A 24,796-nucleotide genomic window follows, 5' to 3' on the forward strand; every position below is an offset into this window, starting at 1 on the left:
GATTTAAATTATAGTTACTAAATGACTCTACGTAGGGGAGTGCAGCGAAATGGAACTTAATTTTTTTTTTACTTTTGTTCTTCGCGTATTAAGTTTTAATTATTTAAGTAGTCTACTTAATTACCATGGATTCATGGTATGTGAAAACCGTGTGGGGAATGAAATTTTAAAATACAAAATAATTAAAATTTTATGTTGTATTTATTTCGTTTACATTCTCTTTTATTATAAAATGTATGCATACGAAAATTTGTTTCTATTATTTTATATGCTAAAAGAATAAACACCAGTCTTTATAATATTTACAGTACAGTAATTATATTACATCACCTAAATGAGTAATAATGGCTATTTCACAGTAGCCAAGTTCAAATTCCATGAATTGAATAACTCTACCATAGTTCCGTTTTGAAAATACTTCGATCGTATGTGTTTATAAATAATAGCCTGTGAGGCGAGCCCCGTGTACGTTATCTATGGGTGAGACTGACGTCATCGACGCTGAATTTAGCGGATCAACTAGTAAGTTTGTTGTTTGTTGTATATATATATATATATCTTTGCAACATGTAGAAATCGAAAAGGGGTAGAAATATCTTAACATTATCGTTATAATTTTATTTAAAAAAATGTATTGTGCAGCGTTGAGTTCCGTCACGCTGCATTATAGCTCGAATTTCGAAGAAGCGAAATAAAGAATGGAATGTCTTTCCACTAGGTTCTCTCTGCTACTTTGCTCAAAAATAAAAGAAAAGAAATATAAATGATCATATTTTGTAAACAAGGACAATTGTTACAACTAAAAGCTATAATAATATTTACTAACGTCTAAAACATTAGTATAATATCATTAGGTGAACATTAAATGTAATTAACTTCATGTTGTTAATTTATATTATTTATGCACGTAATAATATAATTTCCATGTAGTATGTAATAAAATACAAATAATTAAACTTCACATAGAAAATAAATACATTTACAGGAGTATTTTTTTTAGTTTTCTCTATTGTACATAATTAGTTAAAATTCACGCAAAATTCAAAATCGGTATATAAATCGAAAATTTAAATACATGTAACCTATGTACGAAAATAAATTTTAACAGCTCTACCGCTAACTCCGTTTATCCGATATGGTTTATCGTGTGTGCATTACCTAACATCTTATCTCGCCTTATTAGTAGATAACGTTTAGTTGTATCTTTTATACGAAGTATCGTTTAATTTGTGCTATCCTTTTTTGAGGCAAAAAAAAAAATTCCCCACTTTGCTGAATTCTAGTGGCGAACCTCAACGCCGTTCTTTGTCTCGTTACCAGAGCTACTACAGAATTGCTATCCTCATATATTTTTTACAGTAAATATATATTGGAACTACAATGTATATGTTTTAAAAGAAAAGTAGTAATATGAAGCCCTGGTATGTTTTTACATTTTTCCATTTACAATATTTAATAGCCCTTAACGTGTAATAAATTCATTGAAAACAATAATAAAAGAGTTAAAACGTAATTTTTTCACTATTTGCACTTAAACATATTTCATTGGCTGTCAACAAAAAGCGGTTTCAACAAGTTTCGCACGTATCGTCGTCTTATTAGGAACGTCATCGTCAGTCAGTACAACCGAACCGATCCTGTTCTCTCGACAACAGGTTGTACAAATAGAAATCTTTGTAAGAATCACACGATAGTTCACACCAGAACTTGTCTCCGAAGTAACTATTCATGTACCTATCTAGAAAATGTGGTGTACGCACTTTACCGGTTTAATATTCTAATAGAGTTTAAACTCTGTGTATAAGTTTTTGCATGTGAACGCTCAACGCACGTGAAGCGGCACGTCAATGATACAGCGGCGGGCAGTTGCGTCGCGACCTCTTAGCGTTTATCACGACCACGCTATTCAATTAGCCAATTAATATTTAATAAACAACTCTGTGTGTGTTGATATTATAGTGAACAATTAAATAGAATGAACGCGTGTAGTGTATGTAGGTTCTAATCGGTTATCGAATTCCACTGACTCTACCTTTTATTTTGACTCTACCTCTAATTGCTCCGAGTGCTAACTTGCTAATTTCCGCGAATTCTCGGTGATGTAACTGTGATTTTGTAAAAGGTTCCTTTGTTCCACCAGTGATACAAACAGTGCCTTGTGAAGAGAGCCGCTGGCACACTGACACGATAACGGAAATTGTATTTTGAATTGGTACGTTCGTCCATATTTGTATGTATAAGTTTTGTTTCATAATTTTTTCATAGTTTATGTGATTTTGGCACTCGGCGTACCGCCAACACGTATTATTGGCAGGAATTTAAGTTTGCGCCCCGTATAACGCAAATGAAGGTTATTTTTGTATTCGCCGTGTCCAGACTTCAGTTATGTTTCTTATATCAAACAATTCAAATTTGAACCGTGAAAAAAACAATGGTCTATTTGTTAATTTATACGTTATTTTAATTTTACAAAAAAAGTAGTATTATTCAATTTTAATTTCAATTTTACTTCTAACCTCTCGTGTAAAAAATCTCAAATTTTAAAATATAATTCAATGTTGTTTTATTTTTATTTTAGATAATTTTATTTATCTATGTTCTAAATATGAACAGTTTTGATGACAAGATAATATTTATATTGAACATGATAACATTGACATTATGCTTCGTTTTTTATATGACCTTAAATTGAGGCCAATGCCACCTGCAAAATATGCTTATAAATATTTGCTGGATGAAAATATTTTTCTACACTTTTACATGCATTTACGTCAGATGTGTTTTCGCGTTAGCTGAGTGTACTTTGACGGGCTTATATGTCGCTAGAGCTGCACCAACCTACTGGTTGGTCAATTTAAAAATCTATCTATGACACATACCATTCCTATACATAGCTACGGTCTCTATGACTCAACTTTTAATATAAAATTAATTATTATCAGCTTTTGCTTTAGAACTGTAAACAAATTTCAATCGAATGAAATTATTCCAATAAAATATAATTGAATGAAAACAATGAAGCAATAAGTCATCAAACGTTTTATATGTGAAACTTATCGACACACGCGTCGTACAATAGAAGCCCAACTCATGTTTATGTATGGCCAGTGGCCAGGCGTCGAAAATATTATACGACCTCTATGTTTGTATGATTTTCGATAGCGATGACTTCAACGACTCAGTGATGTAAGAGGTCTGACCTCAGTCCTTTACTGTTTTTGTATGATCGTATAGAATACTGTGCACGCGACTATGTTCCGTTCTCCCTAAATAAGACATTACATATTAGCGTGATAGAACATTTCGCGGCGATGCGATAGCGTGTCTATCCGGGAACCTGTTTCGCTAGACGTAGGCTGCGAGCTCGACCAGATACTTGCACTAGTCTCGCTTGTATCACAATTTACTAAATAACTGTTAACTAACTAACGTAAATATTCTTGAACCTCTTTACTTGGAATATCGAAGTGTAATACTTTTGTTCCATACCATGGCTAATGACGGTTTCGAATCAATCCCGTGAGGTGTCGAATTGGACATTCCAAAGTAGCGAGTGAACGAAACGTTTAACTGTAACTAGATTATTTTTCTTCTTGAGTTTAGCACTTATAAATAATATTTTTTTTGTCTTCAATCATCTCTTATATAAAATAAAAATGGAAAAATTAGCAATAAATAAGTTTTCTTCCTAAAATATTGACGTAGGTATATTTTATATTCATCTCATACGACCTTCAAATATAATCACAATGAATCAACAGATGTTTTGTGTTCTCAATGATTCAGAGTGCGTGAAATGCCAATAGCTTGTTTAATCAGGCAAATATGAATATTTGCAGCCTATCTACATACATATTACGTAGGTACATATTATGGTTATTAAATAATAATTAGTAAAATTAATTATTTATTTCAAATAAATAGATAATTTAACTAAAAATAATAAATAATTAAGAAATTAATTTCTTTATAAAATATTTTAATTACTGTATCTAAACAACGATGGCATCAGCTTGAATTTTAAAGTTTTTTTTTGTATATAATTGTATATTGTCCGTCGCATCGTAGTTCTGAAAATATTATTCGAAGTTCTTGTTTGCCTCAAATAAAAACATCATATATTTGTGCTTAGTTTCTTTGTTGAGTAAATAAAGATAAAATTTACAGAGCGCCATTATTTGAACAGCATGTATTTCTAATATAAGTAGTATATATTATTATTATCTACAAAAAATATCATTATATAAGTTCAATTTTGCCTTATTATTAATAACATAAAATATATATATAGATTATATACCCACATCATTATCAGTCACCGATATTAAAGTTCCCATACCACTATATATTTTATTATCTATTTCCTCCATTTTGCTTTGAATCAGTTTACCGTATATTTTCTACGGATTTAACAATTTCATAACAGTTATTTTTTATTACTGTGAGATGTGGGAACTGGTTAAATAATTATATATTGTAGCCTAAACTATTTTTAAATTGTAATAATAGTAGGTTGTGGCGCGATGGGTAAATAATTGACTAAATGATTCTAAATTCTAACTCTGCAAAGGAAATGCTTATATAAATATATACAAATACTTTTAACTGTCTCATCTACATAAGTAAATGGTCAAGCGTATTACTACTTATCTGGAGAGATGAGAAAAGTGACATGTTAACGTTCTATTATAGCAAAAGGCCAGTCGTGGCGCAGGAACACAAGCGTGCGACTGTAAACTCGACAGGTTGTGAGTTCGATTCTCAGTCGAGAAAATGAAATATTTAATATTTTCATTTCCTTGTTCTGGTAGCGTAGCAAAGTGCGGCGTTAAGTTCCGCCACTCAACACGCAATGCCTCCAGAATTAGGCGGAACTTGGGAAACGAAAGTGAAAAAATGTTACTACCCTCTGCCGCCTACTTTACTATGTGCTGATACAACGTGAAGTTAATAGAAGTTCCAGTTCCTTCTTTCCTTTTCGTCACATTTGTCGGCAACCATGAAAGAATGTCATTATAAGTCATACATAATATAGGTACCTTAGTAGAGGGTAATATTTCGTTATCATTTTTTAATCCTTAACGAGGCTGTGTGCCAAATGGCTTAATTTTAAACGGTCTAAACAAGTGTTGACGATTTAGATACGCCTGTTATACATTTACTGCTTTTTATTACTACTTCGTAAGCAAGTTATCTAAATGTTATTTACTCAACACAAAAAGTATTTTCTTTTTTAAGCAAAGTAAAATTTTTTAGAACAATGCTCAAATTATTTAATTAAACTCACACACATTGTTAATTTAGCTTAAAAATATATTGTATTTATGTCTCATAGAAAGTATGTAGGTACATAAATATATCACGATTGCAAACAAAGGCCCTGAGTAAGACATTTCATGACGACCTCAAATTCATTATTCCTATAGCGTGATCGCCGAAGGTAGGTAGTGTAGGTACTACCTTACTACCCAAGGAAAATGCAGTAAAAAGTAATTACGCTGAAAGAAAAATAGAAACTGAAAAGATATTTAATAAAAGTTAATGTATCTTATAATGTCTTTAAATGTACTGCTTTATGTTATAAAATCAGCTTATTATATTTAAAAGTATTAAAATTATATATAATTCAAATATATATAATGCAAACTTACATTATAGAAAACTTAAAGAAATTCTACATACAACCATGTACTATCAATTAAATAAGTAATTAGTTTGCAATAATATTAAAAATTATATTGATTTAGTTTAAATATGAAGTTAAAATCCAAATTTGAGCAACATCATGTCACGTCGAATATCGAGAGACGTATAGGTTTCAGATCCTGTTTCAGTTTCACCGCATTTCCTTTTAGCGTACGCAACTTTGCGTATATAGTATCGGATTCCACGACCACGGCGTCTGGTTAGTGCCGTACCGCCTTGTAGAAACCTTACATATTTATACTTAGTTACTTAAATCATAGTAAGACTTACGGATTAAAAAATCTATATTTAAATTAAATATATGGTTATAAAAATTTTCTTTACAATTCTTTTACGAAGATACCGCCGCTACCGACGCCACCATCATTTATTCGTTTTCATTTTTGTCCAAACAGTTTTTATTCCTTCCTGCTTTTATGATTTAACAACTTCATGTAGCCTCTAGTAAATGTTTATTTAATTTAAATTAATAGAAATAGTTAAATATCTATAGAAAACTTATAAAAATCACAATTTTCACAAATACAGTCTTGTTAGTCCAGTTGTGAAACCGAAAGTTGTTACTATGATTTCTTCACATGTTCTGAGATACCTACATGAGACTAGCGATGCGAACTGATACACCATAATTTAATAAATTAATCAAATATTTTCATAATTTTAATAGATTTTGCCAATTTCATGTCCGTCCGTGTATGTTATTTTTCAAATTAAATGAAACGTACCTCTTTATAATACTATTTATTGCAACAATAAAAAACATTTAATTCACAAAAGTAGCCTACTTACTGTACCTACCTATTTTCTGTTGTTATTTGTTCTTATATTTATCAAAGTGTCATAATAAAAGATTTGTTATTACGTTCCTTACGAAATATAGTGAATCAGTTTTAGTTTTTAAGTTATTTGGGTCGTTAGTATGGTTCAAGGTTTGTTGATGATAATAATTGTAATAGCAAAACACACTGATTGGTCAATTATTTTGGTGATGTAATTTATCCTTTGAGGAAGTTATTATTTCCATATGAATGAGTCATATCGAAAATTATTTAGTTTTTTTTATGTAAGCTTGTTTATATTTAGCTTAATAGGTATGTATGTAAAATGTATTACAACATTTTATTAATAGAAATATTCTAAAATAAGTAGGTAAATAGCATCGGTTGACAAATGATTAACTTTTTTATGATTAATTTATATATAGCTAAAGATTACTTGTCTACGAAAGTGTCATTTACAATAATAATTATGATATATGTCTTCTTAATCCATGATTTTATCGTTTTCTCAGAATATATTTCTCATCTTTTTTAGTAATTGTTTTTGCGTAACTTATTCCAATTTCTCTTTAACTTTAATTATATAAATAATATTTCAATATATTAAATAACCCTCAATTCAAATTCCTCATATTGTACATTCCAGGAGTTTCCCGATTTTATTAGAAATATTGATAGACAGTGAATGCGCTTCGCATCTTTAATTGGCGACGTCCTATCGAATACTTCCGCCAATGGAGTTAATTAAGCCGAACGACTCTTTAGTTATTGACTGTGTGTCAGAGTAAATGTTTACTTCAGTATCTACCTACCAGTTAACCGCTCTCACTTGGCTGGTGTCATGGAGAATTTCCCTTCGATGTTTATTTACTATTGCTTATTAATAGGTAAACGTTTGTTTATCTTTGTAGGAAAATTTTTTTTAATAACTTTATACGTTAGTTTCCTCATTGGACAATAAACAAGTGTCAGTACACTCCGCTCTTTGTTTTTCTCCCAAATTCAAGAATACGTGTCGAGTGACGTAAAGTCCGACGTTGTGCCACACTTACTTAACACTACGTACATAAAGATGTTCAATAATAATTACTTAGTTCGTTTAAATCCCTTAAATACCGAAAATACCAGAATACTGGAATTTATTATTGAAATAATAATAATATTAAATACCGGTTTTGCCAGAATTGTCCGATATTGTTACCCCTAGCTACAGTGCAACTTATTTTTTCTTTTTGTACCTTACGTACGATTCTGGAGATAAATTGGCAGCAAATGGGAAGGAAATTGAAGGTCATTTTTATATTAATAATAAAATTCTTTTTGACCATATATATATTTATACTTTCATATAAAAATTTATAAAACTGTATATATTTTTTTATGCAAAATTATAAAATATAGATATATTTATTTAAAGTAAACTGTAACTAGAATTAATGTTACATTAAGATAGGTAAGTATATATTTATAAACTAGGACATCTATCGGGGACAATTAGTAAGGTTGCTAGTGGCTACCCGTAACTACTAGCAAGGCTGTATTTACATAAGTTTTTCTATTTATAAACATACCGTAATAATACTCGCCTACTTTCAAAACACAATTATTTTTTAATTATGTATATTATAACACACATTACATTTATTTTATTTATTATACGATAAATATGTACAAATTAAGATACATGATAAACAGAAGCATACTTACCATAGAATGATTAAAAATCGTTTAACTATGCAAAAAATATGCTTCAAAAATAAGCTTAGTTCCATTAATTACAACATTAAACTGAACAAGACAGGAAATGATTCCATTAATTATTTAAAAATATGAGTTTTTTTAGAAATGTACATATAGAAAAAGTTTTTAACGCAATTTTTTGTGTTTATGTTTATTGATTTGTTATAATACTTGTCCTCATTTGTAATCTATGCGTGTGATGCACAAGGGGCGTAGCAGATCATTTTATTACATTGTTTCTAACTAACTATACGTAGATATATCTATCGATAACAATTTTTTCTAAACTGCATATTTTTAGAAATGAAAAAATATATATATATGCAAATTATTATTATCACAAAGAAGAAGGAAATTGTATTTTTTTTGTATTTTTCCCACTTTTCCATTTAATATTTTCTACTTGCTTAAGTATCATTGTCCGTAATATCGCAATGGTTACAGCTGAGTTTTATTTTAGATAACAAGATCAAAAGAAAGATCTTCAAAACTAATCCTCTGAAGACAAATTAAACTAACTTTCTGTTTTAAATTGCGAATTACAATATTAACCTTTTAAAATGTCTGCTAATATTCGTAACTATTTTTAACATTGTAGTTATTTTATTGGTGTTGTTATTGCTGTCTTGTGTGTAAGTTATGTAAAATTTACGACACTGTAAATACAATAATAAATCATTACTAAAACGTATTTTAGTAAATGCTTTAAAGTCTTCGTGTTCAATTCTGAGGTTCCAGGTTCTCTCTGCCTACTGCGCTGTGTCTGCGATAAAGCTGATTTAATTTATAACTATACTAAAAGCTGAATATTCAACCTGAAACTAAAAAGAGAATAGATATTATATGCTAATAGTTTATTGTATTTTTTATTAGTTATGTATATATATAACCTCACTGACTGAGGTAAGACGCACGCACAGCCGTAACCGCTGATAGTAGTAACGTGAAATTTGGACAAAAGTTTAATTTCGTAATCTGGACATCCACTAAGAAGGGATTTTGAAAAATTTTAACCCTAAAGGGGTGAAATAGGGGTTCAAAGTTTGTATGGAAAAAATTTTAAATCGGCACCGATTTTTATAAAATTTGAAATTTAGATTTTTAAAAGTATTTAATTGAACACGTGTTTCATCATTTTCTAGAATTCACCCCCTAGGGATGCAAATAAGGGGTTGAAAGTTTGTATGGAAAAAATCTTTAAATCGCCACCGATTTTTATAAAATTTGAAATTTACATTTATAAAAGTATTTAATTGAACACGTGTTTCATCGTTTTCTAGAATTCACCCCCTAGGGGTGCAAATAAGGGGTTGAAAGTTTGTATGGAAAAATCTTTAAATCGCCACCGATTTTTATAAAATTTGAAATTTCATTGAACACATGTTTCATGGGTTATTAGAATTCACTCCTAAATACGCAAGCGAAGCTGCGCGCATCCGCTAGTAAATTTATAATATAAAAACTGAAAAAGTCAATAAATTCCCTCAAACGCCCTCTATGAGTCGTATGAGTAATACCGTGGCGGCTGCTAAATTTGCGGTAATTGTCGCTAGATGGCGGAATTAGTTGCTTTAGTGTTTGACATATTATGTACATACTGATTTTGATTATAATAAATATTGTGTTTTTATGCGTCTTTGTTTTAAGTACATACAATATAAATACATATAATATAATACATTTAAATACATATAATATGAGGGATTTAGTAATTTTCCACTTAAAAATATATTTTATTGACAATAATCATTTATATTTCAAAAGATTTTTTGACCCATTGGCCATTAAAAACTATTATCATTTGTTAATATCGTATTGTGTAATGAATAATTGCAAATTAGGCCCTGACATTGGCTTGGCGCGGAAGCAAATCGTAGAGAAGCTAAATCAAGCGTGCCTAATGCGTTATCGCTGAATTAAACACAGAATCTGAATGAATTTAAATAAGCATTAAGACTTAGACATTTTAAATATAAAAAAATAAAATTAAAAATACAGTCGAATTGATAATCTCCTTTTCTTACAGAAGTCGGTTAAAAAATGAAACCACATGCATTTATTTATATTGTAGGTACACTATAGTATTTATTTATTTATATTTACTTTATTGCACTAAATTATAAAAAAAACAATGTACAAAAGGCGGGCTTAATAAAACATTTAGGGTAGAAAAACTTAATATAGCCTTTCGTTTATTCATGTAAAAAATATGAAAAACTAACATTTAGTGCGATATTCGGTCAACACGTCTCAAATTCGGAAGGAAAGTGAGAGCGGAGTGTTTAAATCTAAACGCTAGGTTCTGCTTAGTTAGAGCTTGCTATAGGTAGGATAAAGAATGAAATTAAAAAAAAACTATTTAAAGCTAAAAGTACAACAACCAAACGGATTTACACATATCTGCCTAATGATGAAATAAAAAAACGTTTATACAAAATTATAAAAGAAATATAGTTTATGATGCTGATCATAAAATATGTATTGGATAACTTCCAAATGCGCTAACATTAGAAACATATCAAACGTAATGACGTTTTAAATTACTTTTCATTTACATATACGCAAGTAAAAATATGTTTGGTGTTTTTTTTTTATTTCAATATTAATGAAAGTAGAATAAGGGAAGATTGGAAGACTTGTTGTAAATTGCTATAGCGTAGATGTACAATATTTTCCATGCACTCTACAATTCTATTACGCATAAAAAGGCAGAAAGTTAAAGGCATTTTTAACTGTGTTTTCTTTTTGTCTCCGTCAAAATTAAAAATCTAAAAACAAAGTAGCCATTTATCTATTAATATTAATTATGTATTATTATTATTTATACTTCGTATAAGATTTCTGTATTTCAATTTACTTCTCATTTCTAAATAAATTCCGATTCCGATTACTGTTGGTTATTAAATCTAGTTTAACTATGAGCACTGGCTACTGTTTACAAATAAAGTAATAGCGTTCTACTATATACCTACATGTGGGTATATAGTAACTATTTTTAGCGGCTATTGATGCCAGAGGAAACCTCGCAAAGTTGGCACGCATTTGCAGTCATGCCTAATGCGTAAAAAGACATAGTGCTAGTGCTCACATAGTACTGAGTACATAGATAGGGTAATCTTAATAATAAATAGTGTATAAGGGAACTAAATTAATAAAGCGAAATGAATCGAACCCACGACCATTGCTTATACAATTTTTTTTTAACGTGTTGCATATATGTGTTTTATTTATAAAGTCGTCATCTACTTTATAGTAGAACATCTGTGCTGACACGTATGCCAACCTACATTTCGTACAGTAGGTTAAGCTCCTCACCCTCAAGTGGAAAGGGAAGAGTCTTTCGCGTGGAAGTAATGTTTCTTACTTGCAAGGATTTGAAATTATTTCAATTTAGAAAAGGAAACTGTAAAATCGGTTTAAAAATGATTATTTGTAACAAATGAGGGTCGAAAAGCTTTTATGGACATTATAAGCATTCGATTCGCCCGGACGTCGAACTCGCGATGTCTGCGAATTACAAATCCTAAAACTAAGACAATAAATAAAAAATATGTCAATGTTAATGTTATAAGTATCAAAGTTATTTGTATGTCAGTTAATCCAAAAATATATAACCAAACTATGTAATTTTTTTTCAAATAAATATATTAAATGAAGGTTATTTTAATTAAACAATTTAGCAGCAATAGTGTTAATTAAGAACTAAAGTGTTTACTACTGAGGCCGTTGTGGCTACAGGTAGTTCAGGGCACGATTCTCTCACTCCTACACTTGAGGGTCTTTAGCGGCATTGATTTCCACTACTCAATACACAATGTTGCAAAAATTGAAAGGAAAGTGGAGAACGGAGCGAATACTAGAGTCTCTCTGCCTATCCTGCTAGATGTATTGTGTGAGGCTAAAAAAAATACTATTGATGTTTAATGTTCACATCCAAATCGTATAAACTAAGGCTGCGGAAGTTTTCACTGTCAAGTCCTACCTATATGACGCGTAATGTAGTCAAGGCTCGTCCTTGATGTTGTAAGTCAACTGATATCATGTTTTATTTATAGTTCTAATATAGGTAAAATCACCTATACGTTAATTTTATTTTGATAAATTTGCTGAGTAAAACTAATTACGATGATTCTCAATTCAAAGCCCCCATAATCTTACTACTTTTATGTAAAAAATGAGACTTGCTGTATAGAAGTATATCGCTAGATTCTTTTAACTTAAATATAGGTGCAAGGATTACATATAAATAAAATAATGAATAAACATTAATACAAGACAATAAATTGTGTTAATGAATGTCACACAAGTGTTATACTATTTTTTGTGTCTCTACAAAAGCTGTCGTTCTTGACCATGTTAGTTGGTACCTACTCAGTATAGCCTCTAAATTACAACCTTAAAGTTTGAAAAAATATAGTTATAATCCAATCAATCCATTGGAAGAATTATCTTTGAATAAAATGGATTGAATTGGTACTTGAACCGGTAATTCCAGTGAATATATGTCTATATGTCTATTTTCTTATTTCTGGTGGGATCCACCAAGAACGGTTTTGGATTCTTATTGCTGGTCCCGCAAATATATTATCAAAATATTCAGAACATTAATTTCAATTAATATTTAATCATCCATATTAAGCATAATTATTGATTTATTTTCACTAATTCTATTCTTTTCTATAATGTTATACACGAAGTCTATAAATGAAAATGGAAAACAATTTAAGTTATCTATACAATTTTATGAGATATAAGAGCTACATATACCAACACAGGCTATCCACACTATCGAATTAACAAGAGAAATCGCTGCCAGTCACGATTTTCCCGTCCTTGAGCTACCAGGGCGTGTTATAGGAAATGTATTTTTATACACCGGGTACTCCTATCCCTTCTTCTAGGTACCTGTGATATGTTATATTGTGTAAATATACAATAGTAATTATATGTTTCTCGTTTCTTTACAAAGTAATGTTATCATAGATTTTATAACTCTAATGGTATAACAAAAGTTAAATGCCGTCATTTTTTTTTATTTTGACATTCACAATATATTCCTATCGGTAACCTCGGCATTTTTATGTTAATCTAATATAAAACAAAAATATTCCGTTACTCATAATATATGTATGATATAGTGTTAACAAATATTTACATGAATTCGCACGTTCTGTTACACTTAACATTCGAAACGCGTGACCTGCCGTCACTAATGGCTGTGATTGTATCGCAGTTTCCTTCCGACTGTACAACCACCATCAGTTTTTACTAGCTCTTATATATATATTAATGACAATATAACCACAAAACCACGGAACGCGAGCCGTGTTCGCCTATAATTACATAAAATTCTTTCAACCTATCTATACTAACTAGATACATAGTAGATAGGTTCCTATATCATATAGCTGTGAACATAATTTCACATTAGACCACCTTCCCGAAATAATAATTAGGAGAAGTGAACATTTTATTTGGGAATCAACCGCAGACGGAATATTAATCCATGTATTGGCCTTGATTCCCAAACGGGCTGGCTTGGCGATTTGGCGGGCGTGCGTGCTCGCGCGGCTCACAGAGTGTACGCGAGTGCTCATCAGCGGTCCTCATTGTGGCCTGCCAGCGTTTCCTTTCCGCACGCGAATGCAGTAGCGTTGCTAGTCCGGCACTAGTTCACGAACGTACATCTGCAAAGCGCGACGTCGCCGCCTAAACCTTTTTTATATATAAAATTACAAACAGCCTTAAGGCTATGACAATATGGGTGTAGTGAAAAATCCTAGCAAGAAAAACAAAAAACATGATAATGTGAAAAATGTTAATGGAAAACACAATAAAGATGATGTCAAAGTGAAAAAGAAGAAGAAAGTGTCTTGTTTACAATGCTTCAAGTCTCCGGATGATGGTAGTTATGTTTTTCTAGATTTAGTCGTTTTTCTTGCCATAGTGTGGTGTTTTTGTTTGATATAGACGGAAGTTGTTAAGCAAGTCAATTTGGTACTACAATTTATTCTGTGTTGTTGCAGACCACGTTTGAGCAATTATGATGGATTTTAATATGGAAAATTTTAATTAGTTTAATTTTAATAACTAAAACAATATAATATTATCTTTAAAAATTCTTATATATACTCGTACGATGTATTTAAACAAACTGGATTTAGCATCTGTTATCGTCACACGTAAGACGTGTCTAATATTGTTTCTGCAATAACACGCAAATATTGTTAAACATTTCAATAATGACAGAATTTGTCTTCGTTTCGGTGGATATCTGCAAAACGTATAGACGTACTGAACGGCCTACATCCAATGTTTATGTCCTAAATAAAACTGATCCCGCTTTCGTAACATCAGTCCCAGAATATCATCGATATCTTCTAAAACATAAACTTTTAATATGCTAACGTCATACGAGATAGCTGTTGATCCACACCCTGGGGCCTTGGGGGAACATTACTGAGTTTAAAACATTACACTAATAGTGGCGATGAATTATAACTTTTTGCTATTTATTTTATGCCATGACAGTTGAGCCTACATTTGATTATTTTTTTGGTCATTATAATCAATATCTATAGCTAAAATATTTTTAATGTTTTTTTGTTTATTTTCTATGTAGTCTTGTCGTCTGGTTTAATATTTATTAAACCAGACGACAAGACTTTATAAACGAAAATGTATTCTAGTACAATAATAATCCAATTACTAGGCGTTTGCCTCGACCATAATCCAGAAAACAGTCCTGTAATATTTAGATCTTCAATGGACTTAATTTAAGTAAATGAGTAGCGTAGGATATGTAAATTGCAGTCTAACAAAGAGTAATCCAGCAGGCGAGTCAAGGCCGGAAATATTTCGCTTTGCATCATCATTACCTCATCTAGATGGATACACACGAGTGGCCATGAACCTGGGAAAAACAATGTTACGTTATTTTAATACTTTTTATGTATTTTCCGCCCGTTTTGAAGAATAGGCAGAGATATAGCATAGGTAATTAGATAGGTATAGTTGAGGGTATAGGATATATATACAGGGTGGAATTGTCAGCACCACTTTAAATTAAACCACAGTTTTAAATACTCTATAAAAGCCTAATATAATTCGGAAAAAAAATAATTCTCAAAAATGAAAAAGTTTTTTTTCAAACAAAATAAATAATAAAATTATCGTTTTAAAATAAAACGCCATTTGTAAAGTATAATATAGGCACGCACACACTTACCTGTCAAAGCGGCAACGTCGCATACGTATGTGTGCGTGACACGAAATACAGGTATGGATAAAAATCGTGAAATGTAAAAAAAATCCTACGTCCAAACCGTTGAGGTACCTTGATTATTTTTTTTAATTCTGGGTTTGAAATATTTTACCCTATATGCAGTTTCAGTAAAAGAAGCGCTGCCTCTTCCACCCTGTATATAGTAGAGGGGGAGAGAGTATTTTCCTCTTTCCATTTATAGTTGCATTCTTCGTGGAAATCTCTATAAGAAATTTATATTCAAATCCATAAGCATCGCTTCATTCAGTTTGATACATACCTATATAATCAGGCCAGGATGGCGTCATAACAGTAGAAAAAATAAGATAGTTAGATTATATAACTTTTAACATTCCTTATTCGTTTCCCTTAAACGTTTGACCTTTTCAGATAGGAAACGCTCAAAACATTTTTCACACGACGTTTATTACGTTTCACTACAAAAGATTAAATTGTACGTATATTGCAAGTTTCTTTCAATGCGTCGTATCTAAAGGATGTTGAGTTTAAGTCAATTTGTATTCATATTACAAGTGAGATGAGATCACAAGTATGTATGTGAACGTGTACACACAGTGAATTATTGTATCAGTAAACACGGCTATTAACGTATCAATGTTAGAATCCTGAAAAGTGGGTTTTATCAACAAATAAACGTAGTTTTAGTGCGGTAATAGGCTTTGAGGGTAGACAGATTGTATGCTATAGTATAGGTGGATGTGTGGATAGACTTCTTTTTGGCGCATGAAATTTGGCAAGGCAACGTTGCCGTTGGGACGAAATGGCTGAAAAATTATAGACATATAAGTTTAATAGACTTGGCGCGGTCCTGCCGATAATATAATTTTAGGAAATGTTACTGTAAACACATAAATGTAACTAGTTTAATATTTATGTTTTTTGTGTTACTCCAAATTAACTATGGATAAATGTCAAAAATTTAGAAACGTATAAAGAGATTTAATATATTCATTAAATCTCTCATTGGATTGAGTTTAATTAAATTACTTTGATCATATGACGAAAATGCTACTAAAAGTAATGACCTCACACACCATTTACAACTACCTACTACCATATTTGCTTTACTCGTTGGAGCCTCTAAGTCAAATCTGTATGTAAATGTGTTCGAGGACATGTTATTTTATGTTTCTATATTTTTAACTACTCATAGATTTTGCCTTTTGACGTCACAGTTTTCTTATTGTTCTGTCTGAAGACAATAAAACCCTTATTTATTACCTTCCAATGAACGGTTGATTCTATGATACGTTTGTATGGACCTTTGTGTTTTCAGATAATAGTATTTTTCACACTTAATCATCAACTTTATTTATCTTCATAATTTTCCTATTAGTCGATTTTCATATTTATTTACAATATTTTTTTTATTTTTCAATTTAATTTAACAAAACAAAATTTTTATATTTAAAGACGTAGTTAAGCAGAACGATAATATATTCCCACCTTTTATGCTGTAAACAGGTAAATTAGTGTTAAATCACTAACCTTTTCATTGCGCCTACCTTTACTATCGGCATTGCGCTTTATCTTGCCTTCCTCGGAAAATCAAAATTTATTAATATTCGTCATCATTAAAAATTAATTACTTTTTAAGTGTGCATCAATAACACAATGACATCCATAATATGTTTAATTCTAAAAATAAAAAGGGACACGCTCGGATCGCCATAATATAAAGAACAGAACAGAACAAAATAAAAAGCTGAAGAGTCGGTTTAGTGAAACGCCCTAATCTCAAGAACTACTGATTCTAATTGAAAGTTTCTTTTTGTTTTGAACAGTCCTTTTTTCGGGAAAAATTGTAGGCAATATCACGTTAAATTTCTATGTAACCCACAGCACCTACGGTTAGAGTTACCTCGGGCACTTAGAATATATAATTTGTCATACAAAATATTTAATCAATTAGATTTTGCAGAGAAGAAAGCCGCGGTTAAGAGTTAGTTAATAATATACTTAGGAAATGTTACAAGAAGTGATTGACTGACAGTAAATATTCAAATATGCTAATATTGTCACCCCATATCGGCAAGGGCGTGACAAAATACATAGTAGATATCTGATGTGGTGGAATTGTCACTGACAACGGTAATCAGTGCGCGTGTCCATCAACTGCCATGTGAGTTTTATGGTGTAAACATAATTGTAAAACAATCTGACGTCTTACTTAATAGGTTCTTTAGTTACTATATGTATATTATTTAGGTTGTATGTTTGTGTTCGTTGTAGGGATGTTTTTTAATTATGTCTTTTAGTTTGCGGCGTTAAGTTCTGCCGCTCAAAACGCAATGCCTCTGGAATTCGCTGGAAAGTGGGGAACGGGCTCAACACTCAACACTAAGTTCCTAGGTCTAGACCTAAAATTTATATAGTATAATTTGACTAAAATATAACAGTAAATTTAAGCGGGCGAAGCCGAACGTTTGAGTCGCCAGTAGTTATAATTAAGTAGCAAGTATGTGGTAGTCTACGTTTTAATTTAAAAAAAACCTATGATATCTATGTTTCATAATTATCAATAATATTATGCAAGTAATCTATTTAACAATTATTAATATTGAACCATAATTAGAAAACTTACTGAGTACGAAAAATTGAATTCGATTGATTGAGTTGTCGATTTTAAAATAATTATAATTTCCTAACCTAACTTGTTTAAACAATTTAACCTTAATTGACTTGTCTTAATAGAATATCGAGGTCAAATGGCAAAACGTTTTAGTTTATCAACAAAATAAAAGAATTGAATTCATTTAAGATATCTTAAGACATTATCTTAGCATATTTAGCAATAAAAGTCTGAATGTAAAACAATGATTTTTGATCTAATTCCAAAAGGGGAAGGTTTTACTGCAATGGGCATAGAAATAGAGGGGGGAGGGGGAGTTGGTTGTTGAAATTTTTAAGTACACATTTACTTTTATATTACGTATATTATAATCATAACTTGAACAGAATGTCAATGACAAACGATAACTAACATCCAACTGAAAACCAAGGAGAATAGCTATTTGGGTTAAAGGATACATTAATTAAGCGAATTGCAACTGTGTCGTTAAAACTGAATTTATTATTGTAATAATCTATCTTTGACAATATGGTTTTAAATTAAAAAGTTGAAAGGCATTGCTTTTGTCTACCAGAGCAGAGAAATGGAAATTATTTAGAAGTATAATCGGTCCCCTAGTGGGAGTCAAACCCACAATCGTCAAGATACAGACAGACGCTGTCACGGCACTCACGGCTCAACGGACGGCCTCTAATTTTATACATATATAACATGTCGTTAATGTTATAATATGAAAACGTCATCATTTGCAGTTAAAACGCAAGGTGGAAAATGAATGAATTTATTTATCTACATTATTAGATTTATTTTAATTTTCCTCTCCATTAAAATACAATACTCCCATAAAAAGGGTGCTTCCGTAAGTCCGCTGTATTATACTTTTCCAATATTTCATTCTTTATTGCTACATTTGGAAGTTTTTCTACATTTGAGATGCGGGCCAAAGAAAAAAAAAAGTATTTGCACAGGGTTTCTACTTTCTACACATTATTTATTGGATTAAATATTTTTTTCTATTCGAACAATTAAAAAAAATACTTTATTATACATTCTTTGATAAAAATGTATTGGGCATCTATTTAGTCATTAGTAACTTTTTTTATAGCTTTGTGCTGTATCCCCCAAATAGTAGGGTAGGTAGAATTCTGGGTACCTAGTATTAACACAGTCCGTACTCATTAACACACTTCCGTTTCCTACTTACTGCCGAATTCTGAATGCTTTGTCTTGAGGCGGGAATCATCTTAACGTTTTGCCTCGTTAACAAAGCAAGGAAATGAAAATATTATGTACGTATTTAATTTCCTCGAGTGGGAATCGAACTCACAACCTGTCACGTTTACTGGCCTACTGGAATCTGATAACTATAACTATTGACAATCAAATAGGAAAAAATCTCTATTTACTTCCGTCAGCCACCGTATCCTTCTTGGATTAATGCCAAATAGAAAAGTCTTTAGTTTCTTATTGCGATCTTTAATATAGAGAGATTTTGCAGAAACCTCGAATATTTATATCGCATAATAATTGTATGTGGAAATCGATCTCTCGTAATAAAAAAAACTTTCTAAATAACATTGTTTCCATACTTAGCACAAATATTAAAATATTAAACCTAGTTTCTTTCTCGGTTATCTGCGTAAGAAGCGTAAATAGTGTTTCTTTCCTAACATTGCATTGATATTAAATGAACATGTTAACAATATTACTAAGATCCGTAAACCTATTGTTTAAGATTTATGAGACACTTTCAAGTTTCAACATAAAAGTACTGTAAAAAGTATACAATTTTACTTATTACCACGGTTTTTATTTTAAATTATTTTACTTATATGTGTTTTTTTCTGTATTTGAACAGCAAATTACAATTTGACTTATACATTAGAATTGTATATCGTAACATATTCGAAATTACATAATTTCTGATGTAATTTCTGGATAGGCAGAGGGAACCTGAAAACATAGGGTTAACCCTATGTTTTCAGGTTCCCTTAAGATTCTCCGTTTCCATACAGACACTTCCGTTCCCCACTTTCCGCTGAATTCTGAAGGCATTGCGTGTCGCACGTGGTTCACCTGCGCCACAACTGACCTCATCAAGACCATAATATTGTCTTAGTAAATAACGCTAACATTGCAACCGGATCGAGACATTATAGGCCATTAGCTCTAAAAATAATGTCTAAAATGTACCTGAGGTCATCTAATAAGGGTAAGTGGGTAGCGGGTAGCGGTGTGGGTAGCAGGGAGCGCCTGTTGACATCATCTGAATGACTTAACACTCACTTGTTTATATTTCTGTGATATGCATTATAAATAAAATATTTTATATCTTAATTAAATTTCAATGAATAATTTACTAGCAAGAAACAATTAATGAATATTTAATATGTGTAGTCTATTATACGTTAGTGGTAGCGTGGCTGTTCTAGCACTGAGTTGTAAATCTTAGGTTCATTTTCGACAAAGGTTCGCAAGGTTCAACAATAAACAACAAATCGGTAGTTTCTATTCAAAGTTGGATATAACTGACAATTGCTTAAAAATATCTTCGCTCTGGTCTCTTCCACTCAACACGAAATGCCTCCAGAAGTCGGCGGAAAAAGGGGAAAGGAGTGTCTTAACACTAGATTCTCTCTGCCTACCCTGTTGGGTACGGATACGGATCGTAAAGTTATAAAAAAAAAGTATATTCAAATAACGTATAAAGAATTTCATAATATGCCTTCGTTTTCTTTAAATCCCAGACCGATTATATTAAAAATCAATCATTGCATTCACAATTATTGAAACTATAATCGACTATTTTCTTCTCGGCGATCTATTCTCGGCGTGTGATTCATATTACGGCAGCACTTAGGCGTAATTGCGTAGTAAGTACGTAGATACGTGTTCAAATAAAAACCTTCCTTGTATGTGCTTGCTTCATCGGCTTTTGCGCAATGAATATAATATATTTTTTTCTAATGTTATTATTTGGTGGCCTCGTTTGTATGGGTTATTAAAATGTCTGTTATGTTAGATATAAGTGTAGAGTAATTTTGTATGAATATTTAAAAAAAAAATTATAAGTGTTGAATCTGTTTTTTAAGGATCAGGCACACATTAGGCTAAAAAACATCCATTCTGAACACCTTAGATTTAAAAACTTCTAAATCTATTCGTATATTTATTTCATTTGGTATTTTTTTTGATACTGCCTATGTAATTATGTAGGCAAGCACGTATCCTGTTTTATTCTTTATTTACTTTCGCTAACCAAGTGACAATAGAAAATAGAAGTTTTTGTTCAAAAAATAAAAAATATAATTATATTGTTTTATACGCCAGCATTCATGCAATTAAATAATAAATTACACTAAATTTAAACTAAAATAACTTTTTCTGCTCTTTATATACTTATAATTTATATATTAATTACACAGATCACATAATAAACATAGTTTTACTAACTATACATGTATATTGTATAGCGTACTTAATTTACATTTTACGAGTACATATTAAGTACAGTACCCACTATAGTACAGTTACTCACAGTTAGAAAACAAACGCAAATGTTTGAACGTATCGCTTATATTTAGAACTATTATTTCAATAGCATTTCAAAGTTTTTAAAACATAATTGAAATATACCGCCTACTTTTAGACTATATTTCCACTTCAAAATACATAAGACCTATCTACGAAAGAAGTCTACCTACACATCTGAAACAGCATTAAATGCATTCTCTATATGTCGTAAAACTGCAATCAAGTACTTTTCGGTCCAGATAAAATACTATTAAATTATACCGACATACCATACTCGTCCCAATGACCTCTATAAGCCATTCGACGTGGTGTTCTTGATGGCTTCCAAGGAATTGAATGAAGTCAGAAGTCACCGAGTCAGGTGGTAGTGGAGTCAATTGAACACCCACACTATGACCTCATATTAGTTATGTAACATGCATTTGTAAAAAACAATGTATTGTTTTATATTTCATTGTGGGAATCGTATAGGTACCTACCTACTTACATGTGAGTTGTAATTAGCGTTTTATTGTTATTTTTCCATACGTTAAAAATCCTTTTTACGGATTAGAGTATCTATTTTAATTTTAAATAATATTATTTCTTATTATGAATAAATTGATACAGTAAAGTATTGTTATTATAGCATGATTGAATTCCGGAATATATTTGTATTATTCTTCAAATATGTAAAATAAATGATTAATTTTAAAAAAGGGCAAAATTGTCTATTTATAACTTGTAATCAAAGAGAACTCTGAACGGAGAAAGTATTTTATAAACAGTTATTAATAAATCAATCAATGCGGGCATTAGTCCAACTCTTTAATACACATTGGACTTCATTGATTCTATTATTGTTATATTACGTCTACGTGTTTAATTTAAAAAAAAATCATTATATTATGTAAATTAATTAATTGAAACGCATTTTTATATGAATTATTTTATTTAGCTTCACGATGTATCCCGCACACAGCAGGCTAGGCCGAGGAAATCTAGTGTTATACACTCCGTTCCTTCTTTCCGTTCATTTCTAGTGGCATTGCGCATTTAGTGGCAGAACTTAACGCCGCGCTTTCCCTCGATACCAGAGCGAGGAAATGAAAATTGTCAATATTTCCTTTCCTCGAGTACGTAATAACGAATTTATATTTTTTTTACTATAATGTCATCACTGTCATCGTACTTAACTGTACTGATTGATGAAATGTAAATTAACAACCTTATTAGTAGCCGAAAAACGCTAAAACGAGACAGTCATATAAACATCGCTAGCTCGGTCCCTTTCCCTCATTTATGATTGAATATCAATTTCGTTTCTATTTGTGAATGCGCGGGAGCAGAGTGGTTCCTTATTTAACTTGGTAGGGACTTCCTTACAGTTTGTCCAATATATGCTTTCTATTAATAATTAATGATTACTATTTATTATATACAACATATCTATGCATAAGTATATGTATGTATGTATTAGAAATATCCGATATTTTAATTATATGGTTTTGTTGTTCCAGGTGGTTTGGAAGGCAAATATAGGGTCGCGGCACCTGAGCTTATGCAGGACACATTCATGAGCGACTCCGAGGACGAAGGCGGTGAGTTTTTTGTCTAAAAGCATAAAAGATATATTTTAAAAATATAATGATGATGACATCTTGAAAAAGATAAAAATACCTAAATAATATTTCTTGTAAATGATTAACATATTTTTTACTTTGTTACTTCTTGATATGTTATTAAATATATGAGATCCTTTTTAAAGTCATTTTCATTTTATTGTTGTTGCAGTAAATTATAAAATTTGAATTAGGTATATAATTTGACCTTACAATTACTTGGTCCGTGCCTCATTTTATTCTTATTCAACCTTATTACTTAAAAAGAACTAAACCTAGGTGATGCTCTTATGACTTTCTTATATTAGATCTAGTTTTAATACTATTTTTTATTCTTTTTTAATCTCTAATCTAGGAGAAGTAGAGTGTCCGATTCAGCAGCAACAGCAGTACCGCTACATGAACAGCGAGGCGGGCACGCTGAACCGGGCGCGGCCGCTCGAGGACAGCGTCACAGATGGACACCTGTGGCCCAGTAATAATGACAGCAGGGTGGCCACCATTGAACGGCAGCCGGTGGATATTGGGTTTGTGCTTATTGTTCTTTTTTTTAAGGTTAAGCTTATAGCAGGGTAATCAGCGGGAACCTAGTGTTAAGATACTCTTTCTTACTTCCCAACGCACCGCCCAATTTATAAGACATTGCGTTTTGGGTGGTTGAACGCAACGCCGAGCTTTATCTTGTTGCCAGAACGAAGAAATGAAAATAATTCTTTTCCCCGAGTGGGAATCGAACGCACACGCGACGCTGTCTCTGAAAAGTGAAAAAAATACGTGGGACTTTGTGTTAAAAATAATGTATTCATAAATATATTTTACTTTTTTATAAGAAAACTATACAAAATAGATATTAATAAGTTCGAAATCTTAGCAAACTGCAACATTGCCAAAGGGTATCGTTACTTAATTAGATGTAATTAATAGTTTTTTATCTAAAAGATATTAAGTAAAACGATATACTTATCGTTTTTTAACAGTAGTAATATAATGTTATAATTTTAGTCTAGTTAATTACTTATGGATTCAAAAATATTATTCAATTAAATCAATTCAATTCACTTCAATTAAAAACTTAAGTGTTTGTACTTACTTACTTATGACTTTTATATATAATTTTCTACATAAAAAATAGGTTCCTGGTGTCATTCGTGGTGGACGCCCGCGGCGGTGCTATGAAGGCAAAGAGGCGTGGGGGAGTTCGTGTAATAGTTCCACCGGCCGCGTGCGCTGCGCCCACCAGAGTTACATGCCGGTAATGTATCTAATTATTTTATAGATTTTGGTAAATATTGGTTATATTTAAAACTGAATTTTTCACATACTTTACGCCATGTCTTATCCCGCACACAGCAGGGTAGGCAGAGAGAACCTAGTGCTAAGGCACTCCGTTCTCCACTTTCTGCCGAATTCTGGTGGCATTGCGCGTTTAATTGAGTATAGGGATATAGTAAATTTTATTAATACTAAAAATAATATAGTAATATCTGAAATGTATGCAATGTTTCATATTTAAAACATCTTAACTTGCCACGACCTTCATAATATAATGAAAAGATAATTGAAGCTTTTAACGAAGCTT

The 24,796-nt window shown here is 31.2% G+C and overlaps 2 protein-coding genes across 5 annotated transcripts in view; one reads left to right on the forward strand and one right to left on the reverse strand.

The window, feature by feature from the left end:
- Positions 1–24,796, reverse strand: part of P5cr-2 (Pyrroline-5-carboxylate reductase-like 2) — a 379,085-nt gene that overhangs the window by 82,144 nt on the left and 272,145 nt on the right. The gene's annotated exons all lie outside the window — the stretch shown is intronic.
- LOC146529641 (uncharacterized) overlaps positions 1–24,796 on the forward strand; it is a 110,307-nt gene that overhangs the window by 68,738 nt on the left and 16,773 nt on the right. For all 4 annotated transcript variants that reach the window (XM_085201655.1, XM_085201658.1, XM_085201656.1 and 1 more), the window contains 3 exons: positions 23,116–23,196; positions 23,573–23,744; positions 24,350–24,469. In XM_085201655.1, the coding sequence (XP_085057781.1) occupies positions 23,116–23,196; positions 23,573–23,744; positions 24,350–24,469 (373 nt within the window). The remainder of the gene's footprint in view (positions 1–23,115; positions 23,197–23,572; positions 23,745–24,349; positions 24,470–24,796) is intronic.

The sequence above is a fragment of the Heliconius melpomene genome, chromosome 18 (genome assembly GCF_056956725.1).
Source record: "Heliconius melpomene rosina isolate 202511_hmr_F chromosome 18, ASM5695672v1, whole genome shotgun sequence".
Taxonomy (NCBI): Eukaryota; Metazoa; Arthropoda; class Insecta; order Lepidoptera; family Nymphalidae; genus Heliconius; species Heliconius melpomene.